General features: G+C 36.3%; 1 protein-coding gene across 1 annotated transcript; it reads right to left on the bottom strand.

The window, feature by feature from the left end:
- Nucleotides 1-6,885: 6,885 nt before the first annotated feature.
- LOC121978970 (DNL-type zinc finger protein-like) lies at nt 6,886-9,782 on the bottom strand. The gene is made up of 2 exons (XM_042531093.1): nt 9,622-9,782; nt 6,886-7,494 (listed from the first exon to the last, which is right to left on the bottom strand). The coding sequence occupies exons 1-2, from the start codon at nt 9,707-9,709 to the stop codon at nt 7,019-7,021; spliced, it is 564 nt and encodes a 187-aa protein (XP_042387027.1). The 5' UTR covers nt 9,710-9,782; the 3' UTR covers nt 6,886-7,018.
- Nucleotides 9,783-22,321: the final 12,539 nt, after the last annotated feature.

Here is a 22,321-nt window from a genome sequence, read left to right as displayed (position 1 = left end):
CACACATCTAAGGTGTATCAAACCACATCCATGTCAATTTTGATGTGAGATATGGGTTTAGGTATCTTAGACTAAGGTCTCATGCATTTTCTAAACACAACTTTGATCTCAATATCAAAATGTGTTTTTCATCCTAAATCAATTCAATTGATTATTAATGCAAGAGATGATGACATGGCATAAAATGGTATCATAAATGAAAACATGTGCCAATGTCATGATGTCATGGCATAAAGTTTGAAACTTAAATAAACATGACATAAAAACTAGCCTAAGCATTATCATGACATTTCAAATGATAATAAAACTAAACATGATGTCATGACATGTGAGGGCAACCAGTCATGGCAAGTTAGCTCAAATAAAATACTTAACTTCCCTATCTAAGTATCCTTAGCCTTAGCTAACTTAAAATCTAACCCTAGATTGCCCATATATCCCTAAGAGAAACCAAAATCCCAATTATGGTATTTCTCTAGGTTTTCTTAAATTGTGCCAAATAAGATTAAAATCGATATTTTTCAAATATGACACAATTTACTCTTCAAGGAGTAAATAATAATTCTTTTTCATTTTCAAAAGTTATCAAAACCTTGAAAATGCTCCTTGAGTGTCAATTTCCTCAAAGTTGGGTTAACTACCCTTCTAATTGGAGTTGACACTCTCTAACCCATCTATGGGGTAGAGAAGATGCTCCTAGGAACCCAATACCTATTAGAGCTCATTGGGTTCACTAAATATTCACTAGGGATAACTTCCCTAGCAACCCTCCTAATGACCCTCTTAGGCTTTGAAGCCTTGGTCATTTGGGTCTCATCAAGGTCAACTATAGGGGTGACTCCCCTTGTAACCTTGGTAATGGTCTTCCTAGCCCTAGGTTTTGTTCCATAATCAAATGGAACATTGTGGTAAGTGGGCTTGACCATTTGAGACTTAGGTTTGTGACCCAAACCTTTCTTGTCCTTGGACTTGAGTTTTTGACTCTTAAACCCTAGAGATGACTTCTCCATGTTTTTAAGAGTCTTTTCTAAATTATCAAGTCTTGACCTCAAGACTTGATTTTCCCTCTCCAATACCTCAAGTTTTAATTTTTCATTTTCTCTTGAGATATTCCTAGGCATGTGTCTAGTCTTCTTGGGATTTCTACCTAGGTTTTTCTTAACTTTAGAAGCGTTAATCCTAGGGTTGGTATTTCTAGTGTTATCCTTACCTAGGCTAACATGTTTAGCTCCTAAGCACATGAATTGATTCCTAAAGTTAACATGCTTATCATTATTAACAATTGCAACAAAACTACTAGCATGAGTTTTATTAGAATTGCAATAATGAACCTTAGAGGTTACCTTAGGGTTTGCCTTAGCTCCCCCTATCGATGTGCCCGGTCTCTTGCCCTTGTGAGGTTGCCTCCCCCTCGGACATTGGCTCCTATAGTGTCCCCTTTGCTTGCATTGGAAGCACACCACGTGCTCCTTGCCTTTGCGTATCGGGACTCCGGCTTCCTTGACCTTTGGCGCCGGTGGAGTCTTTCTTACCCTCTTTGGACACTTACTCTTGTAATGTCCATGTTCCCTACACTCAAAGCACATAATGCGTAATTTAATTGAACTTAAATTGCTCGAGTTACCTAGGGTTGAGGGTGGATGCGAGCTCTCTTCTTCATCCCTTTCGGAGGTAGAAGCTTCTTCTTCTTGCTCCGAACTTGAAGAAGAACTTTCCTCCTCTTCGTCCTTAGATGTTGAGTAACCCTCAACTTCTAATTTGCTCCCTCCATGATGTGAGCTACTTGGCTCACTAGGCTCCTCTTCATGGCTTGAAGTGGAGCTCTCCTCATGGTACTTGGCCAAGTTATCCCATAATTCCTTGGCATTGTTGTAACCTATCTTACACAAGATGTTAGTAGGCAATGAAAATTCAATTATTCTCGTTACCTCTTCGTTGATTTCGGATTTGTGAATTTGTTCTCTTGTCCACTCCTTCTTCTCAAGTGGTTTTCCTTCCTTATCCACCGGAGGAGTAAAACCTTCTTGTACACAAAACCAATTCATTATGTTAGTCATAAGAAAGTACTTCATCCTTACCTTCCAATACGCGAAGTCGCCGCATTCGTAGAAGGGTGGAATGGTGACATCTTCTCCATAGAGATCCATTCTCTAGCTTTGCTCCCACGGGTGTTGATCCGATGAAGAGCGACCTCGCTCTGATACCACTTGTTAGGACCTTTCGTACGGCTAGAGAGGGGGGTGTGAATAGCCGACCCCAAATCTTTGCTCGTTTCTTTCTACAAATTAGTTAAGCAGCGGAAATAACAACGTAGAAAGAAAACAGGAGAAGAAATCAAACCTCAACGCAAGGATGTAACGAGGTTCGGAGATTAGGGCTCCTACTCCTCGGCGTGTCCGTAAGGTGGACGAGACCAGTCAATCCGTCGGTGGATGAGTCCCCGGAGAACCGGCTAATACAATATACTCCTTGTGGGTGGAGAAACCTCGCCACAAACGTTTGCAACAGCAAACAAAGAGTACAAGTACAAAGAATAAGCAAGAAATACAATAAGAATACACAAGCACTCTACCAATCTTGCTTTCTCGTCGACTGGAGTCCGGATGAAGCAGCAGCTTCAAAAACTCTAACAGCAGCAGCTGTTCCAGTCGGGGAAGCTCACGCGAAGCTTTCGGAAGGAACTCAACAGAGCTCTTATCGCAGCCCACAAATCTTCAGCAGAAGAGAAGAAGGAAGGAAGAAGAATCCCTGTAGAAGCTCTCAGCCCCTTTATACCTGCGAAGAAGAAACAGCGAAGAAACTAGCCGTTGCGTCGCAACGGCTAGAACCCTGATCGGTCTGTGGACCGATCAGGCAACATCCTGATCGGTCTGCAGACCAATCAGGGAAGAAGCCTATGCTTCTGTTCCGTCCCTGATCGGTCCATGGACCGATCAGGAAACCTCCTGATCGGTCCACAGACCGATCAGGGAACCTCCTGATCGGTCTACGGACCGATCAGGCTTCTTTCTCCGCTGCCACTGATCTCCTTCTGATCGGTCTCCAGACCGATCAGATAACCATCAGTAGCATACTGATCGGTCACTGATCGGTCACCAGACCGATCAGATGAGCCATGTATCATTGGATCGGTCCGCAGCCCGATCCAAACTTTTCAGCCCTAAACCTAAGGCTTCCACACCAACATCCGGTCAACCTTGACCTGTTGGTACATCATGCCTAGCATCCGGTCACTCCCTTGACCTGCTAGCACTCCCCGCTAAGTGTCCGGTCAATCCCTTTGACCCACTTAGACTTTTCAACACCAGAAGTCCGATCATCCCTGATCCATCTGGATTTTCCCTTGCCTGGTTTCACTCACCAGGACTTTCCAACTGCCTAACATCCCAGTTAGGACTTTCCCCTGCCTAACTTGGACTTTCCCACTGCCTGGTTTCACTCACCAGGACTTTCCACACTGCCTAACATCCCAGTTAGGACTTTCTCACTGCCTGGCTTCACTCACCAGGACTTTCCAACTGCCTAACATCCCAGTTAGGACTTTCCCTCGTGCCAAGCTCCCTGCTTGGACTTTTCCAGTGCCAAGTCTCCATACTTGGACTTTTCGCGTGCCAAGCTCCCTGCTTGGACTTTTCCCGAATCAGGTCAACCAGGTCAATCTTGACCTATGGTTGCACCCACAATTTCCCAAACATCTATTCTTGTCAAACATCAAGAATAGAACTCTCTTCTCGACAAACATCAACATACAACTCAACTAGATCAATCTTGACCTAAGGTTACATCAACAATCTTCCCAAGTCAAACATCAAAATACAACTCGAGTCAAGTCAACTCGAGTCGATCGGGTCAACCAGGTCAACCTTGACCTAAGGTTGCACCAACATCTAGAGACCTCGGAATGATATAAAATTAATTTTTATATGTTTGTCTAGTTCTTCTGATTGTAAAAATGCCTTCAAACATCAATTTGACCCGATATATTGATAGCAATAATTTTTTGAACCTAAAAATATATTCAAAAAATTAATTTGTGTTCAAAAAATCATTGCTCTCAATATATCGGGTCAAATTGATATTTAAGAGCATAGATATAATCAAGAGAACTAGATGAACACATAAGAATTGATTTCATATCATGCCGAGGTCTCTAGGTCCATCAGCCTGTCTATCAGCTAGTTTTAGCTGAAATCGGCTGATGGATGGATTTTTTGAAAATCGATTCGACTGGGAAAAAAATTAGTCAAATCGATTTCTAATGGATTTTTCAAACAATTTGGAAATCGATTCGGTTGAATATTTTCTAGTCGAATCGATTTTCGAAAAATCCATCCATCAGCTGATTTTAGACAAAACTGATTAATGGACGGGTTAATGGACTTAGAGATCTCAGAATGACATGAAATCAATTCCTATGCGTTCATCTACTTCTCCTAACTGTAAAAATGCTCTCAAATATCAATTTGACTCGATATATTTAGAATAATGATTTTTTTTATCACAAATATATTTGAAAAACTAATTCGTGTTTAAAAAATCACTACTCTCAATATATTATGTCAAATTGATGTTTGAGGGTATGAATATAATTATAAGAACTAGAAGAACTCATAGGACATGGTTTAAGCTCTCTATGTCCATCAATTGATTTTAAGTTCATTGGGTCAAAATCCGTTGATAGAACTAGAGAACTCGAAAAATTAATTCATATTAAAAAAATCATTGTTTTCAATATATTTAGTTAAATTGATATTTGAGGATATGAATATAATCAAGATAACTAGATGAATACAATAAACCTAGGCTCGCAATTAGGGCTGTAAACAAGCTGAGTCGAGCCGAGCTTTGGGGTGTTTAAGCTTGTTTGATAAGGTAACCAAGCCGAGCTTACAATGAACCAAACTTTTGAAATGAGTGTTCAAGCTTGGCTTGGTTTATTTTTTATGAGCTTGAGCTTGTTTGAAGTTTGGCTTGAGCTTAGTTCATTTAGATGTTATCAAGCTCTCAATTTAAGCTTGGTTTGAGCTTGGTTCGAGTTTAGCTTGAGCTTGGTTCAAGCTTGGTTTGTTTAGATGTTATCAAGTTATCAATTCAAGCTTGTTTGATTATTTGAAACTTTTAGTTATTTGATTGATTATTGAGCTTGATAATTTAAATCTATTTATTTATTTTATTTAATTATTTATTTAGCATATTGAAAAGAGTTTTATTAATGAATATGGTTCGTGAACATTGTTCATGAACGTTATTCACGAACATTGTTCACGAACGTTGTTCACGAACGTTAACGAGCTGAACACATATGTGTTCAAGCTTGTTTATTTAGCTTAATGAGTTGTTCAAGCTTGTTTGTTTAATTAATCTTATGTATATTGAACGAACATAAACAAGCTCTTACCAAACTGAACACCAAGGTTGTTCATGAACGCTTGGTTCATTTACAGCCCTACTCGCAACGATTTTTTGAACATGAATTAGTTTTTCGAATTCTCTAGGTCTATCAACCGATTTTGACCGAATGAACGTAAAAGCAATTGATAGACATAAAGAGCTCGGAATGAAGTGAAATCATGTCCTATGAGTTCTTCTAGTTCTTATAATTATATTTATGCCCTCAAATATCAATTTGACCTAATATATTAAAAGCAGTGATTTTTCAAACACGAATTAGTTTTTCAATCATACTCATGATAAAAAAACCATTACTCTATTATATATGGTCAAATTAATATTTGAGGGTATTTTTACAATCAGGAGAACTAGACGAATGCATAGGAATTGATTTCATGTCATTCCGAGTTCTCTAAGTTCATCAGCCCGCCCATCAGTCGATTTTGTCTGAAATCGACTGATGGATGGATTTTTTGAAAATCGATTCGACTAGAAAATATTCAATTGAATTGATTTCCAAACTATTTGAAAAAACTATTGGAAATCGATTCAACTGATTTTTTTCCAGTCGAATTAATTTTCAAAAAATCCATCCATCAGTCAATTTCAACTAGAATCGGCTGATGGATGGGCTAACCTTGAGACCTCGAAATGATATGAAATCAATTCTTATATGTTCGTTTAGTTTTATTGATTATATCCATACCCTCAAATATCAATTTCACCTGATGTATTAAAAGTAATGATTTTTTGAATATGAATTAATTTTTTGAACACATTTTTATGTTTAAAAAATCATTACTATCAATATATTAGGTCAAAATAATGTTTGAGGACATTTTTATAATCAAGAGAACTAGACGAACACATAGGAATTGATTTTATGTCATTCCGAGATCTCTGAGTCTATCAGTCATTTTCGACCAAAATTATCTGAAACCAGCTGATGGATCTAGAGACTTCAGAATAATATGAAACTATATCTCTATGTGTTCGTCTAGTTCTCCTGATTATATAAATGACCTCAAACATCAATTTAATATAATATATTGAACACAATATTCGTTTGAACACGAATCACTTTTTTAAAAAATATTACTGTTTATGATGAATTTTGAAATTGATTTTTGAAAAATCTATTTTAGGAAAAATCGTTTGATAGACAAATAATTTCTAATTGACATGAAATCAATTTCTATATATTTAATTCTCATGATTATATCCATCTCCTCAAAGAGTCAAATTAATATTTAAAAACGTGAATATAATCAAGAAAACTAGATGAACACGTAGAAACTAATTTCATATAATTTTAAAATCTCTAGATTCCAAAATCTACTGACAAAAAAAAAATGATTCAATTGATAAAAAATATCAATTCGACTGAGAACATTAACAGAAGTAAAGCATACGTGATTTTGTTATTTTTCAACTAACCTACATACTTTGATGAATGTTATAATAATTTTAACCAAAATTATTATAAGATAAGAATAAAATAAAATAAAATAATAATGTTCGTTAAAATTGCTACATATCAAGTATCATCATATTAAAATATGTTTTTCTAACTTTATTTAAGCTCCAACTTAATCAAATTCAGTACAAATCTATCAAACTACTATGATCATGATGATTTACTGCCAGCCAAGTCCTCCAGGGTTAGATTCAGTGTGTCTACTGAACCTTTCTTCACTTCCTCCCCTCGGGCTGCCAAAAAGTCTTCGATGCTTCCAGGTTTCCCGAACCAGCCAAGATGATCTGCGATTAGATGGAGATTGTTGCACCCGCTGCAGCAAGCAACCACTACTCCCTTTTCGTATGATTCACGGCAAACTGTCTTCACCAATCGAGTCTCACAGACTTTGCAAGTAAAGATCATGGCTAGATCATGTCTTGTGGATGTTTTCAGTTTGGAGAAAGCTTTATACTGAACATTGTTGTCCTCATTAACTGCACTGGTTACTTTGATCGAGTTGGGAGTCAATTTGGAGTCATCATGGCGTGATTTTGAATCCTGTTCCTCTTCACTGACTGTAGGAGATGATTCTGTCTTCGTGCTGACACTTCTGGTACCTTTCACAAACTGAGAATATATATATCCTGCATTAGAATAAGAATTTTAGTACTACGAAAAACAACTGCAGGGAAAAATGTAAAATGCCAAGACATGGACCATTTTGGACGAAAGTTAACTGTATCTTTTAATCTAAGCTAAAGAGTTTTCTGCTTTTTTGATGAATGGTATATTCTTGATCTACTACTTGCATGCTTTCAGTAGGCATTCCATCCTCATCATCACCATGCACTACATAAATCATGTTTGGTACATTATGCGTTTAGAAGCTTAGGTTGAAAAGATTAAAATAATAAAAAAAAGGCAAAATAAGTATCTTCTACCATCTTTGAGGCATCAAGAGCATACTCTGATCTTGCTAAACATCTGTTCCTTATTCAATTTTCAAAGATGAGCAATTGACTAATCTGGAAATTGTGTGGTATTTATTACATTGAGGGGCATTCAAAATTTGAAGGTGTTGCAAATGTTGTATCCATTATGGATAGTGGCCTCGACCAGCAAGATGTTCCTATTGCAACAAACAAATTTACCACGCCATTTTCAGCAGCCCAACATTATAGGATATCAAAATTGTTCTACATATACCAATCCTGTTTTGCACTAACATACATGTTCTAAAAGTTATTTGCTTCTTATTCACCAGCTAAAACATGCTGCAGAGAGAGATGGAAATCCATACGACTGTAAAGGAGTTTATCAGGCACTTTGATTCCTTCTGGGCTTTGGTTGAAACTACCAATGAACATGCATTGGTCAAATTACTTGTAACTATTTTTTTGTCCAGTTGATCCTAAGCATTTGTATTTGTTCTGAATAAAAATGTTTCATCTTAAGACACCTAATCTAATTGACTATTAAGCATGTAAATACATATATAATGGCCAATGATAAACCAATTTGATCATCATTTGTGTTTATCTCAATTATTTGAGGTCAGCTACATGCAAGGGGCTATACCATATTAATTAATCGAATATTTTATACATTGTTTGAAGGGTTTTTTGCATTTATCTATCCTTTAACCTTGTCCACTAATCCATTCAGCTTGTCCAGATATTTATAGGTCACTTTTTGGCATGTTCTTAGCATCCCAATACCCTTACACCTTGTATTCTAATCAATTCAACTTGTCTAACTATAGTTAGATCTAGAGGCTGCCTTTGAAATGTTTTTATCATCTCAAGTTACTTCCTCTTATCTTATAAATGATGGAGCTATATTACTAGAAATAACACAAATCCATAGTAAGGCTCTCAGTTTCACTACATTAATGATCTGTCTACGTGAAATTTCTAAACAATTCAACACTTTGATTCATATGTGTGGCAGATTGTACCACAATGGCTTCTCCTCATTGGCATGGTCCTAGATGAGGTTTGGGTCAATGATATATTGAAGAGATGACGCTTCCAACAACAAACCAAACTAGACAAGGGATTCATAGTCAAACTTCCATTCGTTAGTTGATCTAACAATTTACTTAGAGATTCGTTGATGCATTATTTCTCAAGGATGTGTTAAAGCTTTGAATTTCATGTTTCTTGTATTATTTTGAGCACTAATCCCAGTTCAATGTTTTCCTAAATTCAACTTTTTGTCCATTGTAGTGTTGAATCGTTACGGTCTTGTATTTATTCTACATTTGGATTTCTCCTTTCATGATCCATTCTTCAGATGCTCAAGGAACCTCCATGGAGAAAGATTGGGTTTTCTTTCGCGATGTAGGACCTCAATGACAGGTTTTAATTTGTAAGAAACGGAAGTAATTCCAACAACCATCACAGCACATCAAAAACGCAAAGAACACAATCAAGGCATGACTTCCAATTCAATGATACCTTCATCACCTTAGCAAGATTTATCTATTGAAATATTTTAGAACAAACCAGGAAGAATCATACACAAAACAAACGGAAGGGCATAAGTAATTCAATAGAACCTAAGCACAGACAGATCGATTGGATATGACCCTTAACTAGAAAACAAATATCCATCAAACGCAGAGAAAAGTGAACGAAACAGTTTTCCTACTACCAAAATTGGAAGAACGAATACAACTTGCTCCGAATAACCGAAAAGGATCCAATAGTTCCACTAGAAAAAAAAAACAGAGAAACCTAGAAGCTAGATTCATGAAAGGACAGTAGTACCTTGCTGCCCGCGGAACTGGAGAGGAAGATTTCGACCCGAAAGAGAGGTGATCCGCCGCTGTAGAAACCGACCTGCCGCGGCCGCCATGAATGGAGAGTTTCTTCGCCGCAATCGAGTCGAGTACCCTGAGAAAGAGGAAAAGCCGAGACCGGTCCCCCTTATCTACGACCATCTAATTTCAAAATTACCGATATTTAGGGGTCTAATCGAGCTGAGCTGATGTTTGAGTTTGACTCGTTTATAATTGAAATGAGCTCGAGTTTTATTTAACGAATATATTCATAGCTCACGAGCTTATTCGAGTTTTTATCGAGCCTAAACGAGCTTGATAAATATAAATTATAAATTTAAATATTCATTAAAAATTTAATTATATATTTTAAAAAAATTATAATATTCTGGTTAAAATTTATATTTTTATTCTAATAAATAAATTTAATATATTTATTTTTCATAAGTAGAGTGTAAAATCTATAAATTTAATATCAAAACTATTATTTTTTTATTTAAAAATTGATTTATGAGCTTAACGAATATATTCACGAGCTAACGAGTCGAATATTGTGAAGCTTGAGCGTAGTTTGTTTATCTTAATGAGCCTCATTAAACGAGCTTTTATCGAATCGAGTTTCGGATAGCTCACGAACGACTTAACTCATTTACACCCCTATCGATATTGATTATATTTATATTTTTAAATATCAATTTCTCAATTTGACCTAGAATAATGATTTTTAACATAAAATAGATTTTTATTATACTTGGTAATCATTGGGGCCGACGATGATAGAGACAAAAAAAAAAAAAAAATATTGAATACTTTATTTGATAATTTTAAAAATAAAATATATAATTTAAATATTTTAGAAATTCACCTAAAATATTTTGCCGTCTCTAAAGAGGTTTGGGTCGGTCGAGAAGCTGAAGGTCCTTCTATGCAATCGATCTGAAAGGTAAAGCACCAGTAGGGATCTTTGGTTCATAAATTATGGACTAGAGGATGATTCATTGATGATGACCTTTGATTTAGATGGACCCTATCTTTATATAGATATAGTTCATTTAAATCAAAGGTCCTCATGTAATGAATCATCCTTAATTCATAATTTGTGAACGAGAGGATCTACTCTTGTAAAAGCACAGGAAATGATTAGATTACTTGTTTATAGAGAGGATCTACGATATCATCATATCAGCTTGCAGAATCATTCTCCGTTCAAGTCAATTATGTTATGTTTTTTTTAATAAATATCTAAATTCGAGTCCTACATATAAACTTTTATTATTTTATACTATATTATGGCTGTATAGAATATTAATGCGACAAAAATCTAATGAAATTGATATTTGTAGATCTTGGAATGCATAATGACAATATTGGCAATATTTTAAAATCAAATAAATAAAAAAATATATGTACCGTCATCTCTCCATCCTTTCCAAATTCCTGTCCATCCCGTTGCGGGACAGATTCTCTGGAACCTCTTAGTCTATTCTTAGATTAACATAGACAGATGGGTGAGATTTGATAATCCGATCTATTAAATTAAATAGGGACCATCACATTCTACCAATATAAATGAACGATCAGGACTAGTCCTTACATTTACATTTATAGTTCAAAGCATCCGTCGTGATCCCGTTGCTGAGAAGAAGTACCATATAATAGATTTATAAAATTAAAATTTTGATTTTCTGGTTTCCTCTGTTTTTAATCGTTTGGTTTTCCGAATTTCTATCCATGTGCTGCGTTTATTTCCCGAGTAAACAAAATCAACCAATTTATTTTTATTTTATTAGACTTAAAGTTAAAAACATTGATTGGATAAAAAAATTATGATAAATTAGAAAAAAATCTTCAATCGTAACTTTAACTTTACATGCAATCCCTATATTTAAAAAATTATATTTTCACTCCATGTATGTAAAGTTCCATTTGTTTCAATTCCCTCGTACAAATATCATTACCTAATTGTCCCCTTCAGATTTTTAAGTCCAAAAAGTCCAGAAATGAGTATAATTTCTCTTAAATTCAGTACTTTAAACTATAATCCAGTATATTTCTATCAAAATTCAATACTTTAAACAAGAATCCAGTATATTTCTATCAAAATTGACCCCTCATATTTTTTAGTTATAAAAAAATCTAAAAATAAGTATAATTTCTCTTAAATTCAGCACTTTAAACTAGATTCCAGTATATTTTCTATCAAATTGAACATGACTTTTTTCCTACTTACTATAATTCCTTCTAAATTCAGCACAATTCAAAGAAAATCTAGTATATTTTCTATCTAATTGTGTATCATTTAAAGAAAATCTAGTATATTTTTTATCTAATTAAAGTGGAAAAAGAGTCGTGCTAAATTTGATAGAAAATATATTGAATTCTAGTTTAATGTGCTGAATTTAAGAAAAATTATACTCATTTTTGGACTTTTTATACCTAAAAATATCAGGAATAATTAGGTAAATTAGTGTCCATTATTTTGGACTAGGGAGTGGAAACAAAGATTTTGGTCAATGAAGACTGCATGCAAAGTTGAGTTTATGATTGGGGACTGCATGCAAATTTACCCATAAAATTATCTACATATATAGACTCATTAGTAAAAACAAATTAATATATTGAAAAATCAAGAAATTACCTTTAAATTCCCATACAAACTTAAACATTTATATTCATTCTCCGTATCAGTATATATTTATTTCTGATATCTGACCAAACTATTTTATTTATTTCAGCTCCCTAACCTAGCGAAATTATCATATTGTCCTCGTTTTAAAACGCACAGCTGCTTCTTTCTCTCCCAACTTCCGACGCATCACTTCGCGGCTCCAAACCTCGGCAATGCACTCCTCTGCAACTGCAAAACTCGACGACACACTCCCCGACTTCGTGCCTAAACTATCTCCATCGATGTTGAAGGCAAAACTCAGAGAGACGGTAGAACCCAACTAAAACATTTTAAACCCTTAAATTATCGGTAAGTAAATTTTGTGTGCCCTAGATTTCAAGTAATTTGCTATTCCTCTATGAAAAATCGAAGCTTTAATTCATGAGTATTTTTGATTTTGTGAGGTTGAAGTTCAATGAAATTAGGTTTAGGTGTCTGCATTGCAATTTTATGAATGATTTTGTATTGTATCTTTTTTAATTCAAGGAATGTGAGATATGTGTAAATTTTATAGTAATTATCAATAAACTGAGTAATGTACTCAATTTAAGCACTATGATGTCCAAAATTTGTAGAGTTGTACTTTAATATATGAATGGGTAAATTATTATAAGTATTGGTATTGTCCATTTTGCTAGCTCGAATAAAATTAATTTTGATGTTTGAATTGTATATGATGGCTCGAATAAAATTGGTTTTGAAATTTGAATTGTATTTTATGAGTGTGTTTGTGTTTTATCTTCTTCAATTGAATAATTGAAAGATATATATTAGTTTTGAGTATTGATTATCAATAAATTGAATAATATATTTAATTTAAGCACTTTGATGATCAAAATATTTAGGGTTTGTACTTTAGGATATGAATGGGTAAATAGTTCAAATTTTTAATGTTGTCCAATCTGCTAGCTAGAATAAAATTAGTTTTGATATTCATATTGCAATTTTATGACTCTGTTTGTGATTTATTTTCTTCAATTAAAGAATTGAAAGATATATGTTACTTTTGTGTATTGATTGGCAAAAACTGAATAATAAACTCAATTTAAGCACTTTGATGCACATATTTTTCACAACTTGTACTTTATTGTATGAATTATAAATTGTTCCTATTATTTGAGGATGGTTGATTTTGGTAGTTTGAATAAAAATGCATTATGGATTGTTCTAATTGAAACATGTTTTATGAATGTATTTATGTTTTATCTTCTTCAATTGAATGATTGAATGAGATATGTGGTTGTTGTGTAGTGATTATCAATAAATTGAATAATATACTCAATTTATTTTCCATGGATTATAGTTTATGGTATGAATTGTTAAGTAATTTATTTTTATGCAGAAATGAGAAAGAAAACTAGAACTATTACACTAAAGGAGGTTAAGGGGAAATATGTGGAGATGAGTAAGAGCAAAAGTAGCAAACAATCATATTCACATTGTTCACCAACATATTTCAAAGTTGTGTTGGATAAAGTGTTACCTAATTTGGGTATAAGCAAAAAGAGAGGATCAAAAGCACTCCACTCGCTCCATGACTTGAGATTCCTAAGATGCCAATTAGTAGTACCAGAATAGATTTAGTATTAAACAGATTCCAGCGATCTTCACGTTCTTTCTTGTTTGCTGATACATTGTAGTTCCATTCACATCGATTGAGTTTTGCATCATCCTTGGTTTAGCCTATGTAAGACAACCTATTGATTTGGATGCAAGCATAGAGTCCAAATTTGTGGCTCAGTTATTTGGAGGAAAAGTCGACAACGTAAATAAGACAACAATTCATAATAAAATTCTTGTATTAGCTAGATCAGAGAAGAATTCTAAAGTGGATGATTTTGTTAGGTTGTTTATGTTGGTGCAATCGACTCAAGTTTGATCGATATGATCATGGTTTTGATATGTGTGTCAAAGAGTTTAAGTTAAGCTTTCATATGTGTTTGATATATGTTTGAGTCTTGCAGGACTTGGTGAAACATATGAGAACTTGGTGCGGCCAAGTGTGGGAAGCTCATCCAAAGGGCTCGTATCCTTGAGTCGGTGAAGGATGGTGTGGAAGACATTCGAGGGACCGCCGGACGAGGAACAATGGAGTGGAGCCGAGGGAAGCGGACTTCAAGGCAACGTGAAGGATGACACGGAGAGGAGCCGCGGGCTCGGGTGCATCAGAGGGATGAAGGCCGAGGAAGAAGGCTTCAAAGGCGACTCTGGAGAGGATAAATGTGAGAGAATGTAAGGTACCAGTCGACTGGTCCAAATTCGCAAAAAACACAGAATGCTTCTGTGCTCGTCGGCTAAAGGTACATGGCCGTTGGCAGAAGATGGCTTCTATAGAGAGTCGTTGGTTGTGTCTAACGGCTACATCAGTCGACTGGTGCATGGACCAGTCGACTGATGTTGGGGTTGAGTTGATTTGTTGATCAACTCTCTCCACTTATAAAAGAGAAGCTTTGGGGCATGAAGGAGGTTACTCATGCTTGTTGAATAACTCCTAGTTTTTGTCCAAAGCTTCCAAGTCTATTCTCTTCCTCCCAAACCTAAACTTCATCTTTGTAAAGAGAAAGAGATTCTTTGTGAAAGGTTTGCTCTACCGAGAAGAAGAAAGCTCTAACCGGAGATTGCCTGGGACTGATCCACCGAAGGATCAAGGGCTCGTCACCTCAAGGACACGCCGTGGAGTAGGAACAAGCAATCTCCAAACCACGTAAAGGATTTGTGTTAGCGTTTGTATTCTCTCTCGCTTTGTTTTCATTGTAGTTTTCGTATTTTCACTACGCAAACTAATCTTGTAGAGAAGAAATCGATTTGAGGGTGGCCTAGCTATCCAACCCCCCTTATAGCCGGCCGCCGATCCCTTATAGTTTATTTGTCTTCTATTTAACTGTATTATTTTTCCTGTTGGTAAGTATTCCACTCCTCGTTTTATTATGTCCTACATTGATAACCTGACGAGGCTCTTTGATTATTCGTGTGGAGATGCAACATACAAATTTTTTTGTCACCAACTTATTTTACATACCGCTGGTAATGGCAATAGACTATAAGGAAGCAAAAAGTATGTAGATGGCTATACTGTTGGTCTAATGGTGAGTTTTTAATTTTTGAAATGCGATTGTGATATATTTTATATTATTTTAATAATATCTTTGTGTATTCAGGTCTGGTTATATGGAAGAATACCTTAATTTAGACATGCATGGTCTTTATGGTGTTTTTCCTGGTTGTTTCGTTGGGAAAGGAGTAAGATTTCAATCTAACGTGATGCTGCCGAGAGATTATTTATCGATATTGATTTCAGCAGGGTAAGTTGCTATGTTTTTAGTATGTTTTTTCTAAATATGATTGTAGAGGTGATATTTTGTTTATAATTATAAAATTGTGTTGGATATAGTACCATTTTTGGATGAGCAGATTCTGTTAAGCAGTAAATAAGGAAGTTCTTTGGTAAATATAGAAATAATGAAATTATTTATGTTAAATAATTATGATAAGATTGCTTTTTTTACTACATTACTGTTATTTTGATTGATGCAGTGATAAAGGGAGCCCACTAAGTGTGGGTCAAAGGAAGAACATAGCAGGCCACGGGGAAGTCAAAGTCAAGGAGGTCAATGCCAGAGAACCACGAACCCACCAAAGGGTAGCCGAGCGGAGCCCTACATCAGTGGTCGACCAGGCATGTGTTGCATATCGGCAAAGGGGTGGGCCAAGTGAAGCGTCCGTGCAGCCAAGATCACCAGAAGTTTGTCATGGAGAAAAGGAGCCTGGAGATGATCGGAGCGTTATTCTGGTCGGGCAAGAACATACTATTGAAAATCGTCGTCGTATGGAAGAGTAGTCGAGTCCTTCCGAGCAGAGACATACTTGGCTGATCAGAGGAGTACTTGGCCGAGCGGCTATCCCGATCGGCCGATCGGTGGGAATGCTGACGTATCTTTGGATATACTTTTGGGAGATAGTGACGTTGATATGGGGCACGGTCAATAGGCGGATTGTACGATGGACAAATCGAAGGATGTGCCCACGACCAATTGGAGATACATGTCCATGACCACGTGTCCATGATCAATTGGAGAACGTGTCCATGATCAATGGGAGAGCGTGTCTATGCCTTGAAAAGTGTGCACGTCACCTACCAGGCCATTATATAAAGAGGGTTCATATATCGACAAAAGTACACATTATTCAATGTTTACGCTTGCACCATGGTTGTTCATCTTTTTCTTCGTACCGATGACTGACTTGAACGTCGGAGGGCCAATGTCGGAGACCTCTTCCCTGGCTCTGCACTGATGTTTCTTGTGCTTGCAGATCAGAGCGTGCTCTACATCTAGTCAACACAGTAGCTACATCCCCAACTTTCTGTCTCCATAATTTTGGACAGGATCATATTGGCATCGTCTGTGGGAAATTAGTCTGAATCCGAAATTCAAAGATGGAGGATGTTGGATGACTCACTACGGTAACTTTGACAAAGGAGGAGCTGGTTATGCTAATATATGCCCGAGCGATAAAAATGTTGGAGCAATAACAACAATAGACGCTGGCCGAGCGCCAGGTACAAGAACTCACGACCTCAGTGGTAGGTCACCAAGCCAGATATAGAGACCGAGCAGATCATGCAGATCATGTACCCACTCAGGGACAAAGTAAGAAGCCGACCAGCACATAGGAGTCGCGCCCCATGCGTCGATCCCCTTCCACCAAGCATTGTTCCACACTCCAGCAAAGGAGTTAGGCCGAGCGGATAAGGAACGAGGATCCTCCTCAAACAACGTGCCCATTCGAGACTTACGTAAAGGGAAATCACCAAGGAATGATGATTCATCGGAATGAATCAATCAGCAGTTCTCTCGAGGGATTTTGAGCGACCCTGTGCCAAAGCACTACACCCCACTGATGATCGGAGAGTACAACGGAACAACCGATTTGGACGACCACCTTGCCAAGTTTGATAACGCGGCCACACTTCATCAGTATACCGACGGGGTCAAGTGTCGAGTCTTCTTCACTATGTTTTCCGGGTCAGCATCGTGCTAGTTCAGACGAATGTCGATCGGTTCGATTCATAGCTTCAAAGACTTCCGAGTAGCATTCTTACACACCACTTCGCCAACAGCCGCTGCTACCAGAAGACGAGCGCTAACCTATTTTCCTTGAAACAAAGGCCCAATGAGGCACTGAGGGCCTACATTAAGCGCTTCAACCAGGTGGCCATGGATATTCCATCGGTCTCCTCGGAAATATTGATGAATGTCTTCACCCAAGAGCTCACCGAAGGAGAGTTCTTCCGCTTACACATCCGGAGGCCGTCGAAGGATTTCGACCACCTGCTCAGGAGGGCCATGGAGTACATAAACATAGAAGAGATCCAAGTAGTAAAAAGAAAAGAGGCACTGACCGAATATACAAGAGTGCCTGAGCGACGACCACTGAAGGAGAGTTCTTGATTTATATGGTTTATTATATTTTTCATTGAGGTTAGATGTACGTTTATATTCCTTCCACATAGTACTAGGTTGACTATGCTTTGTATTATCATAAAGGCGCCTTGATTTGATAAATTCAAGATTGTTTTGTTCTCTTGTATTATTTTTCTTAGATGTAAGAAATTGTGCGCTTTTTTTCTACAGTCCATCTTACGCTCCTATTATACAAATACCAATTGGCTAGCTTACTTGAATGAGGCAATTCCCACGTTCTAAAATTTTATTAGCATTCCCAAGGTTTTTCTTTCTAATACCAAATCTAAGCAGATTTCAAGCTTTTTTTTTTTAAATGAAATTTTTATCGTTGATATTAAATAAAATTTATATCTTTGATATGGTTAAAACTGTTTTGCATGAATTAGTGAAACTATGAGATACTGCTATAAAGGATATCTCTTTATAGGAGCCTCAGTAGATCTTTATATTGACCTAAATCTTTTGGTAAATCTGATACGGTAAGGTGATCTTGAGGTACAATTTTCTTTTGCAAGCAATTATAAGTCTTCGTTAGTTATCTTGGTGGCAACAAGTGTGGATATACTTGATGTTTATGATATTATTTTTGTTTGAATTGTGGATTGATTTTTATTCTTTTTGTAATACAGGTAAAATAAATTATGAATACATTAGTACTTTCTGATTTTCTCCTTTGACCACTACTGATATGGTTGTCAACATGTTTAACTGAAGGTGGTGATCGTACCTTATATAAACTCTATAGAATTACTCAATTCTATCCTAAGGTGAATTCCTTATTCCAAATATTACTAATATTATTCCTTTCATTTACATATTTTGCTGTACTATGGATGCTGAAACCTTTCATTTACTATTTGCCTAGCTCCAAAAAGTGAGTGAAGCATTTATAACTTATATTAGAGATGGATTTGCTCATGTTTGTAGGATTTCCCCAAAATGCTTCCTTTATATTATAGCACAGTGAATACTATGTTTATTGTATCTGAATTTTGTTATTTCTCCATCCAGATGAAGAAGAATGCAGCAGCTGGAAAGGCACCTTCCAGTCTTCCCATGACTACTCCACCCCCATGAACAACTATTTCATCTCTAAAGTTTGGACTGCTTTCTTCTGTACACACGAAGTCAGTCAATGCACAAGCTGAAAGCATATATCCAAGTGCATATATGGATAATGGTGTTGCCAAAACAACTGCAAGTCAAACTAATTTGACCTTCCAAAGTTTAGGCCTTATTTAGGAGATGAGCAAATGGGCCAAGGATTTTATTTCTATGAGAGTCGTGATAGCAGAAAGAAATAAAGATTAAATTATTTATGGTGGGATTTAAAATTTTATCAGTTATTTATAGTTTGATTAATGGTTAAATTTATTTTGATGTTTTGAATATTTATTTATCTCAATGTTATTGAATTATACTTTTTGATTAGAAATTAACTGCGTTAAATTTTTTAATTTATTTGAAATGTGTGATTGTTTATTGTAAAATATTATGTAGATGAGAAATATAAAAATAGCATATAATAAAATTTTAGTGATAAATTTAAAGATTAAATTATATATGAATTTATAAATAGAAATGTATACGGATTTATAAACAAATTAAAATTATATTTGATATGTTATTTGAGATGGATTAATAACATATTTAAAATAAAATTAGGGACGCAATTAATATTTAAAATTAATTTAATTTGGTAAACTTAATAACGGATGTATAAATGGATTTTAAATCTGTTTCTAAAATTAGAGACGGAATATTTCTATCTCAAAATTAGCCACGAGGCTTTCATTAACGGATTTTTGAGACAAAATATTCCATCTCAATTTTCTTTAGAGATGGAAAAATGACTTTCATAGACGGATTTTTAGTCTCTGAAGCTCTGTTTTCTTATAGTGTATGGGATAAAGCTGAATCTGAACCAGTGTCTGTTTAGAGCAAAGAGCGGTCGCTTCCTCGGATACATAGTCACCGAACGAGGAATCGAGACAAATTTGAGCAAGGTGAAGGCGCTATGAGACATGCCCCCGCCCCACAACTTGAAGGAGGCCCAATGGTTGGCCAGACGGATCACCGCGCTATCAAGGTTCATCTCCAAGTTATCTGACTGAAGTCATCCATTCTTCAAGATACTGCGTCGAGCGACTAAATTCCTGTGGAACGTAGAATGCAACAAGGCGTTGGGAGAGCTCAAGGAGTACCTTAACTCCTTGCCCGTATTAGCTAAGCCCATCACTAACGAGCCACTTTGGATTTACTTGTCATCCACCGAGTATGCGGTTGACTCGGCGTTAGTACCCCAAAACAACTTTGAGCAATAACCTGTATATTTTCTGAGTCATATATTAAAAGATGCATAGTCCTGTTACACCTGTCTCAAAAAATTGACTTATGCGCTAGTACTCACCGCTCGGAGACTCCTTCCATACTTCCTATCACATCCGATTATTGTGATGACCAACATTGCCTTGGAAAAAGTCCTTCTTAACCTAGAGGCATTCAGACGGCTGATCAAATGGATAACCGAGCTGAGTGAGTTTGACATATAATATCAGCCCAGAACGACGATCAAGGCTCAGACCTTAGCAGATTTTGTCACTGAGGTCCAGAATGCTGAACTGGACGCAACTTAGAAAATATATATAGATGGATCGTCCACTCGGTAAGGTAGTGGGATCGACATTCTCTTGATTTCACCATGGGAGGATAGGGTGTAACTGTCCATACGACTAGACTATCGAACTACAAATAATGAAGCCGAATACGAGGCTTTAATAGCAGGCATGCAAGTAGCTCGACACGTCAGAGCCTCAAAAGTCATCATTCACTCGGATTCTCAGTTAGCCACTCAAAGGCTATTAGAGATGTTCAAAATAAGCAGCTCCTGACTCAGGCTATATGCAGAAGCTTTCGAGAAGTTGAAAGCAAACTTCCAAGAAGTTGTTATATAGAAGATTGCCCGCTTGGACAACCAGATCGCAGATGAGTTGGCTAAGTTGGCCAGTTCATTGTCACCGATCGCGATAGAGCAGTCGATCGAGCAAGTCTCTCTGGTGGCACACATCGACAGGATGGATAGAATAAACATTCCGAGCAACTAGAGGAGCCTATTGATAGAGTTCCTCCGATCGGGTAGCATTCCAGCCAATCAGGAAGAAGCTTGCATGTTGAAAAAGAGAGTCGGACAGTTCACTCTGATTGGAGACCAACTATATAAAAGAGCTTTCTCAAGGCTGTTGCTCAAGTGTGTCGGGTTGGAGGACGTCGAGTACATCCTTTAAGAAGTGTATCAGGGCTCCTGCGAAAGTCACCCATTTTGGTTGTTCCTAGGAAGATCGTACCGGTTCCACTGTACAAAAATTTTATACAAGTGTCGAACCTTTCCTAAACAACCTATTGTGTTTTTTAGAAGTTAAATTAGGAATCGTAAATGGAACTTAACATTATTGATTCCAAATTTAATTTATCTGTTCTTAATAGTTTAGACTTGGATCGCAAGCGGAACTTAACACTATTGATCCAAATCCACCTATGTTATAAATTCAATTAAATATTAATTTCCAAAATTGGCTTCCAGGTTAAACATGGCGAGGCACTAAGCTTTCTTGGATATGGGAGCAACCACCACTTCCTAGACAAAGCCTTTTAAGGAAAGCTAATATTTAATTTCCTTATATAACTCTAGGTTTAACCAAAAAGAACAATCGAATCACAAATTTAAAAAATAAAACAAAAGAAACACAAATTCGAAACAAATCCGAAAACTCTAGAATCATATGCCTCTTATGTTTGGTATTTCCAAAAATAACTATACAAAGAAAACTAGTATGATGCGAAAATAATTACTAGTTATACCTTTCTTTGTAAGCAAATAACCTCTTGATCTTCTACCGTATTCCTCTTCTTATCCCAGACGTTGTGTGGGCAACAAACTACCGAGATGAGAACCACCAAAGCTCCTTCTTCTCCTTGCAAGATTCAGCCACCACAGGTACTCCAAGAGTAGATGTGGTTCGGCCACCACCACCAAGCTCCAAGGGATGCTTCCTTTCTCTCCTTCTTCTTCAAGCTAGAATCCGGCCACCTTCAAGCTCCATGAGATTATAAGGTCTGGCCAATGAAGAAGAAAGAAAAGGAAGAAGGAAAAACAATAGGGTCGGCCACCACCAAGGAGGAAAAGAGAGGAAGAAAAATAGAATAGAGTCATTTTTTAAGGCACCTCTACCCCCTCTTTTATAATCCTTGGTCTTTGCAAATAAGGAAATTTAAATAAAAACTTCCTTAATTCCTTTGCCATGAAAAAGAAAATTTAATTAATTAAAAATCAATTTCCTTTTCTCACATGACATGGCCGACCACCTATATTTCCTTCAAGGAAAGTTTTTATTCACAAGAATTAAAACTTCCTAATTAGTTTCCGGAAATTTTTAATAGAAATTTCTCTAATAATTTTTCCCTTCAAGGTGGATTATAAAAAGAAATTTTATAAAGTAAAATCTTTCTTTTAAACATGTGGATGATTTCCAAAAAGGAAAGTTATTTCTAAAATTAAA

This window comes from Zingiber officinale, chromosome 1B (assembly GCF_018446385.1).
Source record: "Zingiber officinale cultivar Zhangliang chromosome 1B, Zo_v1.1, whole genome shotgun sequence".
NCBI lineage: Eukaryota > Viridiplantae > Streptophyta > Magnoliopsida > Zingiberales > Zingiberaceae > Zingiber > Zingiber officinale.
Note: the sequence above shows the minus strand (reverse complement) of the source record. Positions and strands in the feature narration are given on the sequence as shown.